Source organism: Wolffia australiana, chromosome 6, assembly GCF_029677425.1.
Source record: "Wolffia australiana isolate 7733 chromosome 6, ASM2967742v1".
In the NCBI taxonomy this organism is placed as follows: Eukaryota; Viridiplantae; Streptophyta; class Magnoliopsida; order Alismatales; family Araceae; genus Wolffia; species Wolffia australiana.
This window is the reverse complement of record NC_135840.1, coordinates 3,196,262-3,210,000: the sequence shown is the minus strand read 5'-3', so window position 1 is coordinate 3,210,000 and position 13,739 is coordinate 3,196,262. Positions and strand designations below refer to the sequence as shown.

At 38.5% G+C, this 13,739-nt stretch overlaps 1 protein-coding gene across 7 annotated transcripts; it reads left to right on the top strand.

Moving 5' to 3' along the window:
• The first annotated feature begins 391 nt into the window (after positions 1-391).
• On the top strand, positions 392-5,368 carry LOC144704227 (uncharacterized). Of its 7 annotated transcripts, none has more exons than XR_013581771.1 (5): positions 1,275-2,431; positions 3,930-4,005; positions 4,609-4,770; positions 4,838-4,913; positions 5,047-5,368. XR_013581771.1 is itself a non-coding variant. In XM_078576564.1 (4 exons), exons 2-4 carry the CDS (start codon positions 2,063-2,065, stop codon positions 4,752-4,754), a joined length of 591 nt encoding a protein of 196 aa, XP_078432690.1. In that variant the 5' UTR covers positions 392-654; positions 2,056-2,062; the 3' UTR covers positions 4,755-5,005. The 7 variants fall into 7 exon arrangements, 3 of the variants coding, with proteins under 3 accessions (XP_078432690.1, XP_078432691.1, XP_078432689.1); XR_013581770.1 differs by having other exon boundaries at positions 5,038-5,368; XM_078576564.1 differs by lacking the exon at positions 5,047-5,368 and adding an exon at positions 392-654 and having other exon boundaries at positions 2,056-2,431; positions 4,609-5,005.
• Positions 5,369-13,739: the final 8,371 nt, after the last annotated feature.

The following is a 13,739-nucleotide window of genomic DNA, read 5'->3' as shown; positions in this document are numbered from 1 at the left end:
TAGATAAAGAAAGAGGGACAGAGAGAAAGAGATAGCGAGATAGAGATAAAGAGCGAGAGAAAGAGATAGCGAGATAGAGATAAAGAGCGAGAGAAAGAGATACACACAGAGAGAGATAGATAGAGAAAGAGGGACAGAGAGAAAGAGATAGCGAGATAGAGATAAGGAGCGAGAGAAAGAGATACACACAGAGAGAGATAGATAGAGAAAGAGATAAAGAGCGAGAGAAAGAGATACACACTGAGAGAGATAGAGATTGATAGTTAGAGAGCAACAGAGATAGATAGATAGACAGATAGATAGATAAATAGAGAGAGAGAGGAATAAATTACTGGACCCAGAAGTGGGGAGAGGGAAGGCATGGAGATCCATCCCATTTCTTGCCGGAGTGGGAGCTTTGAACGCCGCTGCCCCATTAATGCGTTTCCGTTTCCTCCGCCACTCCGCCGCCGCGTGCGGCGTCCTTCGCGAAACCGCCGCCAAGCTGATTCCCCCATTAACTACACGCCTCCCTCGTGCGTTTGCCGGTCCATCACCGCAGTCTCTCTCTCTCTCTCTCCCCCTCTCTTTCTCCGTTTCTCTCTCTCGCTCTCTTCGTCTCTCTCTCGGTCGCATGAGGACAAGAGAAACGTCAGACGGACAAACAGACTGAGGGTAAGAAAGTAATGGTGGTGAGCTTGCTCTCTCTCTCACTCTTTCGCTATGTCTCTCTCACTCTTTCACTCTCTTTCTCACGCACTATTTGACTCTCTCTCCCTCTCACTCTTTCCCTATCTATCGCTCTCTTCTTCTCTTTCTGTCTCTTTCTCTCGCTCTCTCTTGTTCCCTTTCTCTCCCGGGCTCTCTCTCTCTCTCTCCCTATCTCTCCTTATCTCTTTCTTTCTCTCTCTCTCTCTCTCTATCCTTCGTTTTGCTCTTTGGCTTCTTATAATCTCCTCATTTGACCCACCTTCCCTTGTACTGATCTTGTTCCCCTGATTCCTTTCCTTCTTCTCATTGATCAAACCATCCCCTCTTCCTCCAGCAAACTCAACCTCTTGCCGGTCACTCCCTCTCTATACTAATCCCTCTTGTCTCCTGCACATAGTAAGACCCATCCCATCTTTTTCTCACTGTCGCCTTATTTCTCTTCCTTTATATCTCTGCCTCTCTCTCTCCACAACCCCAGCCTCCTTAAAACCTTCAGACCCATTCCCCTTTCTTCTCACTCTCTATTTCTCTTTCTCTCTCTCTCCTCCTCTACTTCCTCTTTCATCCGTTCGACCAATTTCCTCTCTCTCTCCTGCCTCCTTCTTTCTCTTCCCCTTCAACCTGATATTTCTCTCTCTCTCTCTCTCTCATCTATAACTCTCTTTCTCCTGCCTCCCCCACATCGTAGGACCCATACCCTCTCTCTCTCTCGCATCTTTCCTCCCCTAACTCAGCTCTCTCTCTCTCTCTCTCTCTCTCATCTATAACTCTCTTTCTCCTGCCTCCCCCACATCGTAGGACCCATACCCTCTCTCTCTCTCGCATCTTTCCTCCCCTAACTCAGCTCTCTTTCTCACTCTCTCTCGCTTCCATCCTATCTTACTCAGCTCCCTTTCTCCCTCTAACTCAGCTCCGTTTCTCCATCAACTCAGCTCCCCCTCTCTCTCTTTCTCTCCCTTTCTTCCTCTCTCTAACTCAGCTCCCCCTCTCTCTCTTTCTCTCCCTTTCTTCCTCTTAACTCAGCTCACTTTCTCTCCCTCTCTCTCGATTCCTTTCTCCCTCTAACTCAGCTCACTTTCTCTCTCTCTCATCCTTCCTCCAACCTCATCTCTCTCGCGTACTTCCTCTCTCTATCTCTCTCGTTCTCGCGTCCTTCCTCTCTCTATCTCTCTATCTCTCACGTTCTCGCATCCTTCCTCTCTCTCTCTCTCTCTCGTTCTCGCGTCTTCCTCCCTCGATCTCTCTGTCACTCTCGTTCTCGCGTCCTTCCTCTCTCTATCTCTCTCGTTCTCGCTCCATCCTCTATCTCTCTATCTCTCTCGTTCTCGCGTCCTTCCTCTCCCTAACTCGAGTCTCTCTCTCTAGCTGGGCCATGAAGGGAGAGAGAATGAGGGGGTTCATGTGCCAGCCAAGCGCGTCGACGGCGGTCTGCATTCCCGTCGACACCCACTCTGTCGTCGTCCCCAGAAGGCCAGACCGAACCCTCGTCGACCACGCCACCGTCTCCGATCTCCCCTACTCCAAGCTGGCTCGAACTCCGCCGCTTCCGCCGCTCGCGCCGCCGTCAAGACCAGACAAGCTCCCTCCTTCAAAGGCGGAGAAGCTCCTCAAACTGATACTTCCCGTGGCCGACGCCAATGAGAAGAAGCTTGAAATCTTGGCCTTGCCGCCTCCTCCGGAGAAGGAGAAGATCGCTGACCTGCCCCCTCCTCCGCGTCCTGCCGAAGACCGAGTAATCCAGGCAAATTCCCGTTTTTTCTCTCCCAGTTTATCGTTTTCGATCGTACCCATGATTGTTATTGCTTTGTTTCTCTTTCAAAACTTTGATCTTGAGAAAAAAAGATCCGAATTTACCTTCTTTCTTTCTGTTTTTCTTTCTTTCTTTCTCTGATCTTTAAGTTCGTGGAAAGGAACTAAATTTACCTTCTTTGATCTGCTCTCTATTGTGATTGGGTTTTAAACCCGTTTTTCCTCTTCCAAAAGTATCAGTCTCGATCATTCCCACCGCTGCTTTCGCTCGCTTTCATTCTCTCTCGGAACTTTTTCTTGAGAAAATAAATCAAAGTTACCTTTTTTGCGCATTTCGTTCACGAACTGCTCTCCACTGAAAAGGGGTTTTGGATCCTCTTTTTCCTCTCACTAGATATCATTCTTGATCATACCCAGAAGAGTTATCGCTCGATTTCTTTCTTTTTGAAATCTTTTATCTCGAGAAAAGAACCAGGTTTACCTTCTTTGGAAAATTGCATTTCATTGAAGGACCAATTTTTTCCTCTCCCGAGACGACTGTTATTGCATTCTTTCCTTCTCTGTGGAATATTTTATCTGGGGAAAAAGGAAAATCAAAAGCCATCTTTTGCGGTGAACAGCTCTATCCATGCAGGACAAACGAAAAAGCCTTCATCTCTGATTCTTTTTCTGTCTCTTTTTGCTGTGGCAAGCGGTTTCTCGCCGTGTTCTACTAGTACGAAACTTTGCTTCGATGTGGCCAGCCTAGTTCCCACAGTTTTATGTACGTAGGTTGGTTGATTTTAATCTCTCTCTCTTTCTCTCTCGCTCTCTCTCTTTCTCTTTCTTTCTCTATCGCTCTCTCTTTCTCTTCCTTTCTATAACTCTCTCTCTCTCTCGCTCGCTCTTTCATCAATCTGGCTATCTATCTATCCGTCTCTCTTTCCCTATCTATCTCTCTCGCTCTTTCTTTCTATCTATCTATCCGTCTCTCTTTCTCTATCTCTCTCTCGCTCTTTCTATCTATCTATCCGTCTCTCTTTCTCTATCTCTATCTCGCTCTTTCTATCTATCTGGCTATCTATCTCTCTCTCTCTATCTATCCCCCTCTTTTTCTCTCTTTCTCTCTCTCTCTCTCTCTTTTTATCTATCTATCCCTCTCTCTGTCAATCTCTCTCTCTCTCTTCCTTTATCTCTCTCTCTCTCTCTATATATATATCTCTTTCTGTTTCTCTCCCTATCTCTCTCTCTCTCTAGCTTTCTCTCTCTCTCTCTCTCTCACGCTGTTCCTCTGCACGCTCTGGACTGTTCTTTACATCCGTCAGTCCACGTGACCCTTCCTGCTGCAAGACCTGTCTCTCCGATATCCCATTCATCCAATGCGCAGGCACCATTCCCATCATCATCATCATCATCGTTATCATCATGATATATTCATTATCTTCATCTCTCTCTCTCTCTCTCTCTATCCCTCTAACGTCTCCCATTCTCTCTCTACCTATTTTGGTCAGGTTGTAGTTTTGAGAGTCTCGCTCCACTGCCAAGGGTGCGCTGGGAAAGTGAAGAAACACATCTCCAAGATGGAAGGTACGTTTTTTAATTTACACTTAAATCATTAAATTTCCTTTTAGATTAAAATCACTGAGATTCACCCTAGTTATGACACTGTCATAACTTCATTTATTAAAAATAATCATTAACACAGGCGCCATAAAACCCTAATAATTCTTCATTGGTACTAGAGTTACTACTTTCATCGAAAATAAATAATTATAAACAAACGCAGGAGCCATAACTGACGTAAACCCATTTTCAACGACGCTCATACTTTCTTTAGAAATAAAATTAAAACAAACTCGGGAGCCACAAAACCCTAGTTTGCTCCACTCCTGAGACTATAAGTACTGCTTCCCGTAACGCTTATACATTCATTAGAAATGAAACCCTAATTATTCTTCAATGACCTTAACTCGCACTTCTGAGACTAGAAAACCTACTTTCTCCAACACAAAACAGATTTCTAAGAAAAACCCTAGAGCCATAAAACCCTAAGTATTCTTCCCTGCCAGAGACTCGACTACTGAGACCACAACAACCCCTTTCACCTACTTTTTCAGTGACTTTATAGATCAAACTACACTAAAAAATTTGGAGCCATTCAAAACCCTAATTGTTCTTGTGTGGGCGCAGGGGTGACATCATTCAGCGTTGACCTAGAGGCCAAGAGGGTGACGGTGAAGGGGCATGTGTCTCCTGAGAGAGTGCTGGAGAGTGTATCCAAGGTGAAGAAGGCAGAGCTCTGGCCCAGCCAGGCTCCCCAGAAAGCCTCAGCTTAGAGCGTTGGAAAGTTTGGTAAGATGTCATTATCTGGGCCTCACCTGTCATATTAGCCTGTTAATGGGAGGGGGACCCATTACAGAGCAGTGCCAGAAGTCCTTGATGAGGGGTGCCATGAAACTCACTTCACCCAGCGCCTGTGTTTAATGAATTAAAAGGTGGGTCCTTTGATTCTGAGTCTTTCTTCTTCTTCTTCTTCTTCTTCTTTTTCTTCTTCTTCTATGTAATATAATTTGGTTTGTTTGCCTCCCTTCCCATCCATCTTATTTGCATTAAATGAAGGAGGAATAGAGATGGATGAGCTGGAAGGATGATGGTAGGGAAGCCCGTGAACTGAATGGGGACCTCTCTGAGTGTCAAAGTTGCAGATGGGCAGAAGGCAGAGTGGGCAGGGTGCAGTGCATTCCCCCTCTCTTACTGTCAGCTAAAAATTTTAACCCCGGTTGATACAAGTAAAAAAAATAAATTTTGGGAAAGATATTTTCTGAAGTTCTAGGATCATGATATAACTAATTTTCCACTTTTTTATGCTGGCCCTTTTTATTCATTTTTTTGCTCGAGTGACTTTGGTCAATAGTATTGATCGTTTGGGGCAAGAAAACTATTGGAAACTCGTTTTACTTGTTTACATGGATTTGGTAAAATTAATGTATGATAAATTTCATGGTGGAAAATCTAGGTAAGAGAAGAGGGGTCATAAGAGAGTTGTCTCTATTTTTTGTCTTAAAGCGCATGGTGGGTTTTACTTCTTTATTTCTAAAATGGTTTCGATTGTGGGGAGGGTTGCTTGGGAACGATATTTAGTATGTGACAAGACATTTTTTTAACCGGTAAAGGTCCCCCAAAACTGATGCATGATATTCATACTAGTATACTATTTCCCATATTACTAGTGGGTTTTATATATTCATAAAAGGAGATATTAATTAGCTTATCTCAGATTTGGACTCTTTTAATCCTCTCGACCTATTTACTTTATGTAATCCATGTCGAATAGATCAAAAGGGATTTTACATCAAGGGTTTTTTAGAGGTTTGGCTTATTTAGTCTAGTTTACCCCCAAAAGGATGTTTTCTTCTGTCCCGCAATGTTCCATTATGGAACTACCCATGAGATGCGTGAAAAATGGAGTGGTGATCATCACTCATGAGATGAAAAAACAGAGGAGAAGAGAAGTGAAGGATAATGGAGGAGAAGACAAATGATATAGCACTAAAACATATGAGCATTCCACGGATTAGGAAAAGAAAAACACATTATTTGGCTTCTAAACCATCTTCTAAGAAAGTATGGCAAGAGATAAAGATTTAGAAAATAAAGAGATGATTTCATTGCAGGAAGAAATTTCACTTCATCTCAGAATGCCCCGAGATAAAAAAGGGTGACAAGAAGAAAATCAAAGATGAAAGGAAAGATATCTGCCAAAGAAAAACAGTTAAATTTCAGAGGAAGCCCTTGAAGGCTATTAATTGTGAAGAAGGTGAAGCGGTAACAAGTGGGGAAGAAGAATATAGGGAAGAACATGCTGATATTTTTTACGCGGTGAAATCAGCCATTGGTGACTCTAACTATGATTTTTTTTTTTTGAGTTGGATTTGATGGATGATGAAGATCTAAAGTCATTTATGGATGGTGTGTTAGATATAAATTGAATCATTTACTACTGAAGTAGATAGTTTATAAAAGGAAAATCCTAGTTTACAGGAATAACTTGATACATCATAGATCTCCAAGAGTACTAAGTATAAACAAGGCTGAGAACATATAATTAATTAACTAGTGCTTGATAACACAGAATACTAAAGGAAAACAAAAATCTAAAATCGATAGCAGGTTCCTTTAGTGAGGGGATTATTAGGTTGAATGAATAACAGTAATAACTGATAGAGATAAAATAGGGTGAACGTTGAGAACTATGTTTTCAACTCAAATATCCTCAACATGATGTTAGGAGGGGTTAGGATATGATCAATGGAGTGAGGGCAAGTAAACTGAACCAGGATATTTTTAGGATAATAAATAACTCTTGAGGGAGTAAAAAACCACTAAATATATCATCTTTGAGATTTTTGTTTTCTAGAAAGAAAAAAACCACATTCCATTCGGAAAAATGGAATCAAGAAGAAATCCACAGTTATGGAAATATCATACAACGTCAGTATGCGGGGGTGAGTCTTGCTAGATATGGATGAACATATACACACCAGTCGAGAAATACAACATCATACACACGTGAATATAGACTGATCGAGCCATGATCCATTTCACTCACGTAAATTAGGTTAGATCATCACCAAAAGTAAAATTAATTGTATATTCTTGATGAATAGTTTGAATTTTCAGATCCGTACGTGCCTAGATACTTGCGTTGAGTAGATTTGGTGCACAAGCTGAATTATTGTGTTTTCAGATCTCTTAATCTGAAATAAAGCTCATTTTGTCTTCACTTCTGTTTGAATAGCATAAAATTGATGTCAAATTTCTAATTTACATATAAACTTTTTGAAATAAATAAATCATATCTTGGATTGTAAGGGAGAAAACATGAAACAGAAAGAATTGAACAGCCTTTTCTTCTTTACATATAAACTTGTTGAAATAAATAAATCATATCTTGGATTGTAAGAAAGAAAACATGAAACAGAAAGAATGACTTTAATAGTTCTGACTGTGGTTGATTCATAAGTTTACATAATCTTTTAACTTCATAAATCATCATCTTTTTCAATGTCTCATTAGTAGGCCCATCATCAAGGTAAAAAATGCATCTGTGAATGACTGTCTGTCAGAGTTTTATCACTAGTAATGCTATATTGATTTTGATTGTCACGACTTTTGCCTGAACTTAATCTGTAGAAGTCTCCAAACCTTCATTGAATTTGTACGTAGAAATTTAAAATAATTGCCTATGTGAAGTTTGAAAGTAATCTGTGAGATCATTTTATAATAACTTGATTTCAAAGTCTCTTCAAGATTACACTCATGTTCTCATTCTACAGGTGGTTACACATGCTAATTATTTCATCTAGTCTCTTGATGAAAGGATACTATACGATGTTATGATTGCACACCACCTATTTATGTCTTTGAAACTTTAAGTTATGGAATAAGATTCGTGTTATAAGGTTCTGGACCATGCATAGACTTGGGGGTTATCTCGTCCCATTAAAATTTTCCTTGTGGTGAATGGACGACCTCATCTGTTATCAATTAATTTTCATATAAACTCATCCACATCTTCTAACTTCTCTTTAATACATATGCATTCTAAGAATTTCATCTAGAATAAGGTTTGTTTATAACATCTATAACTTATGGACGGGAAAGGAAGTTCTTTGATTTGTGCACAGGTGTACACAGAAAATATGAATAATAAAGAGGTGGCTATGGATGTGAAAGATATGTAAAAAAGACAGAGAGTCAATTCTGGTATGAAAATTGGTTAAATATACTTATTATTTTTTGTTGAACAAAAGTTGGGATCAATTCATATAATATTATATTTCTCATTGAAAAAACAATTTGATGTTGATATCAAATAGTATAAACTCAATTATATTATTCATATTGGAATAATATGAAGTAATCCAATATGTATTCTATGGAACCTAAATTACCATCAAAACTTTTTACATGTATGCAACCCTTTTATTGTAAAAAAATTAGAAGAAAATTCAAATTTTCTCTTACTTCTTGAGAAACCACATAAAAGAATAACAACACAATTCATAATTTTCTCTGTTTTACATGCAAAAAATGAATCATTGAAATGATACCTTCAAAAATTTTATGAAGATTAAGCGATAATTTTGAATTTAATGTAAATTGATAAACTCATTCATATACTTATCAACTTAAAGAAAAAATTATTTTAAGAGTTGTGGCTGTTATTACCTTCTCATTTAAAAGATAGGAAAAGAGAGGGAAGTTGTCTGTTTTGCTTTTTCCCTGTGTTACAAATACTTATATTGATCAGTTAGGACCAGAGTTTATGCATACATTAATGTTGAAATATGAAAGTTTTATTGATTATTTCTATCTCTTTACACCACAATAGTTTGTTCATGATTACTTGGGTCATCTCATCCTATGGGTTTTAAATATTATGTGTTCCTCCTCTCCCAAGTATCTAAATTCATGTAATTTTAGTCGTGCATTAATGAGGATCACCTTTCAAGGGGGAGTTCATAACTAGGAGGATCCAGATTTATCTTTTAATCATTTTTAAAAAAGGGAATAAATGTATCCATTAGTAAAATTTCAAACTCATAAAAGGTGCGATTGAATATTTATGGCTTAGCACATTTATGTTAGAACGCCAAGGTATGTGTTTTGATGAATGCTAGAAATAGATTGTGCCAAGTTAACCCTCAGTAAATGGTTTTGATATCAGATAATTCATAATTATTCATAGCATCATCCCTGCATACGAAGAGCACCAATTTCTACCGATTTCGGATGATTCAGACTGCGAAATTCCCACTCATTGTATGACTCAATTCATATATTTTTGAAGATATATTATCTTTGACCATCATTCTGGGGGGACGACTACGACTACATGTGCATCTAGTGTTGTGGCTTGGAAGCAAGCTACCTTTAACATCTTCCAAAATTATAAATAATGATCAAATACTTGCGTCGCAGTGTGCTCTACATTCAGCCACACCATGATGACCTCCAATTCGGCAGCCAATTGCTTACTCTAAGTATCCCAGCAATAAGCTCAATTTTTTATTAAGTGGTGGGGTTGCTCATTAACCAAGTGACGTAGGTGCATAAGAGCACTTTGTGCTACAACCATCTGTTTTCATATGTATATGTGACAAATCATTGATTTAGAACTCAATATTTTTACACTTTTATTACCCCATTTTATTTAAAGCATTCATCAGTTGATCAGTAAAACATGATGAATGTCAAGGACTTATCTCCACCCTCTTTAGATTTTATAACTCATTTAATGAATTCTTTTAATAGAGCTTAAATTTATACGTTGAAGAAAATGATGTCAAATATCTATCAGATTTTTCAATGATTTTTTTAACTTGAATTCATGGTGAAACAGCAATGACTAACTTTAGCTTTTATGTTTCATGAGATTAAGACAAAATTATAATTGTGTTTTTCTTTCAAATAAATACATCAAATTGTTTGCTATCTTTAAAAATTATGGACTAGCCCCTCCGATTTGGAAGTCCACATATAATGTGCTTAGCCCTAATTTGAGGCTCGCCCTTCTTTTTATCTCTTTAAAGATTGTATACGAGCAGCAATAGCGATACCTTCTTGAATCAACATGGGAATCCATTTTGAGTTTTTTTCTACTCATTTTATTATAATATCAACAAAAAACCATAGGTTCCTGAATATTTCTTTTTTCGTGCAGTTTTTGAGAATATGCATGGGGGACAAGGTTGCCTTCTACAGATTATCCGTTGGTAGGAACCAACAGTGACCATCATGAATGGATTATCTCTTCAAGTTATTTATTAATAAATTTTGAATTTTTATTGAACATTAATTTCACCACACATCCATAAGACTTGGAAATGCCACTTTGGATGCAAAACTGATAATGTTACAAGGAGAAACTGATGTATAGTTTGAATTCACACCATTAGAGACTTTGTAAGACTTTTTCTGGAATTATTCAGAATATTATTTTGATATTTTATTGAACATAAATTTTTTATAAATCCAATAAAATACATATAGTTTTTATTCAATCAATTTGATGCAGGAAATAATATTTTACAGTGCCACTCAGACAGCCGTAAAGGAACTGCATGACCAGTACATGTGATAAGATTAGCTTGAAGAGATTTTTAGATTAGATTAGATTATCGGTTAATTTTTTTTCAAAGTTCTATATGATCCATAAGTTTTGGAATTTTTATTTTTGGGTGCAGAAGTTGAGAAGATATTATGTTTCAAGTTCTAGAAGGTTAAAGACATTAATAAATCTACCGTGCAAAAAAATTGTAGAGAAAAAAGAGAGTCAGAAGGAAGAAAGAAAACAGAAAGGGGAGGTAACTTAAGGGAATTCAAAATTTTATATCTGTTATCTGGAGTCAAAGTTTCATAATCATACAAACCATCTGATAAAAATATTTCATAGTTTAATTGATATATATCTGTGAAAAAATATTACTTATTTATCATCATCCTGACCGAAGTTCAAGAAGAATACTTGAGAAGTATTTGCTGATACTGAGCATAACTTGTTGTGTGGTTTGGTGGATGTTAAATGTGGATCATTAGACAATGTGCTCATTAATTTGTACAAGGCTTTGATACCGAACCAGGTGAAGTCTTCGGTCATCATTTTGATCTAATAATTGCCAAAACTATCTCTTGCCATCATTTGATCTAATTGAAGGATGACACATGACAAGGCATAAATTTAAGACCAACAGCTACTAAATAAATTCTAACAAATAAATATGTCATAAATACATAAAATATCAGTTTTTACTTATAAAAATAATATATTCCAGATTATAAAGTTAAAAAAATCCTAAATTGCATTCCTACTCTTAAATTATTTTAATTAACCTAATAATTTTTGTGTTATCACTTGGGATTAGTGATAGCCTGTCCTGTACCGAGAATCGAATGCTGGTCTCTGGACTGATGCTGAATTGGATATCGGAAAACACTATTCCGATATTCATTTTTACCGATATTCGGATATCGGTTGGTACAGTAACGATATCTGATACTGTTATCCATTTCAATGTCATCATCTGCCTCCGTCGCTTGGAATGGATGACGATATCGGATATCGGAGTAGGATATCCAACATGGAATACCTAAGTTTCAATTTTTTGAAATGAATACCTGACTTTTGGTATCGGTGAACGGCGGGCGGACAGTGGCATCGGCGGACGGCGGCATCAACGGCACCAGTAGCAGTGAGGCAACGACATGAACAGGTCAGTGTTTCCCGTCTTCCTCTTCTTCTTTTTATTATTCTTCTTCCTCCCGCTTCTTTTCTTTCTGTCGTCTCCTTCCCTCCTCTTCTTCTTCTTCTTTCATAATCACATCCTCTTCCTCCCTCATTCTCTCTTCTGCCTCCTCTTCTTCTTCGTGCCTCCTTCTCTCTTCCTCCTTCCTCCTCTCCTTTCTCTTCCCTCTATTCTTCTTCTTCTTCTTCTTCCTCCTCTTCTTCCTCTTCTTCAGCTAATTCTCTTATTTTCTCTTCTTCTTCTTCCCCTTCTTCCTTTTCTTCCAATAATTCTCTTATTTTCTCTTCTTCTACTTCTACTTCTTCTTCTTCACTGCTTCTTTTTCTTCTTCTTCTTCTTCCTCCTCCTCCTCCACCTCCACCTCCTCCTCCTCCTCCTCTTCTTCTTCTTCACTTCTTTTTCTTCTTCTTCTTCTTCTTCTTCTTCTTCTTCTTCTTCCTCCTCCTCCTCCTCCTCCTCCTCCTCTTATTCTTCTTCTTCTTCTTCTTCTTCTTCTTCTTCTTCTTCTTCCTTTGCTTCTTGTTCTTCTTCCTTTTCTTTCTCTTCTTCTTCTTCATCATCATCTTCTTCTTTTTCTTCCTCTTCTTCTTATTCTTGTTCTTCTTCTTCTTCTTCCTCCTCCTCCTCCTCCTCCTTCTTCTTCTTATTCTTGGTTTCTTCTTCCTCTTCTTCCTCTTCCCTTTTCTCTTTCTTCTCTTCTTTTTCTTATTCTTATTCTTCTTCTTCCTCTTCCCTTTTCTCTTTCTTCTCTTCTTTTTCTTATTCTTATTCTTCTTCTTCCTCTTCCTCTTCCTCTTCTTTATTTCTTCTCCTTCCTCTACCTCTCCTTTCTCTTCCCTCTCTTCTCCTCCTCCTTCCCTCTTCTTCCTCTCCTTCCTCTAGTTCTATTCTTTCCTCTGCCATCTCCTTCCTCATCCTTCCCTCTTCTCTTTCTTGTGTTCTTATTGTGTGGTTTCTTTTTGTCTTATCCTTCATGTTAGTCTTTTTTATCATTATCAGATTACTCTTGGAATTTATTCTATGTTAGGCTGCATTCAAGTTTTCAACATTATCTTGGTCGTTTAGAGTTCTTGGCATACCATATCATAACACGTTCATGTATTCTAGTAGAAACAAATGCTGATAACTCACTTATGGTTATCAGAAGTATGAATGCATCTTGAAGTAGTATCCTGCCCCAAGTCACCTCTGGAGAAGGGACCCAAGATCATCAGGATACCGACGTTGGAACATCTCGTGGTGCATAGAGTCATCCACGATCAAACGGATCAGTCATCATACACTACTTCATACCTATTGGTGATGGGTACTAATGCATGCTTACTATGTCGTGAGAAGAACCCTCACAGTAAGAAGACAGCGATCAAGCGACAACATGACATGAGCACTAATGTATTTTGGAGACATTTTATATCTTGTCATCCTTCACGTCATGTGGAGCTAAAGAGCATTGTTGACAATAAGAAGCCATTAATAACCCTTGCTATAAATGACCAACCACATGGAACGATGATCCGACGAGGACCTTTAAAAGGGCATACCCCTGAAGAGACAAAGGATGTCATTGCGCGTTTCATTTTCTTAACAGATTCCCATTGGAACATTGTTCAGAATGTCGCATTCAAAGGGTTGTGGTGCTACGCAACACAGGTGGACTTAGACCCCCCAAGTAAAAAGGTGATGAAGCACTGGACGATCCAAATGCATGGCCGTAAGAAGGGTTGACGAAGCTATGGGATAGTGTCGATTGAGTGTCTCTCACTATAGACGCATGGAAAACAATAATGGTACTGGTCTTCTAGACATCACAATTCATTGGGTGGATGAGAAGTGGGTGTACTGGGAGCGAGCACTTGGCCAGAGATTCTCGGCAAGCACAATGGGGAGAATATGTCATCCATCATTGTCCAGATCCTAGAATAATTTTTCCTACGTCCAAAGGTCATCATTCAAAAACAAACCCCTCTTTTTAGTTGGACACGTTATTTTATACATAACATATATTTATGCAGG

Excerpts from the sequence above, each read along its gene's own strand:
- LOC144704227 (XM_078576564.1), top strand. The coding sequence starts at position 2,063 with ATGAAGGGAGAGAGAATGAGGGGGTTCATGTGCCAGCCAAGCGCGTCG. Across the intron at positions 2,432-3,929 it reads CCGAAGACCGAGTAATCCAG|GTTGTAGTTTTGAGAGTCTC; the intron begins GCAAATTCCCGT and ends TATTTTGGTCAG. Across the intron at positions 4,006-4,608 it reads ACACATCTCCAAGATGGAAG|GGGTGACATCATTCAGCGTT; the intron begins GTACGTTTTTTA and ends GTGTGGGCGCAG.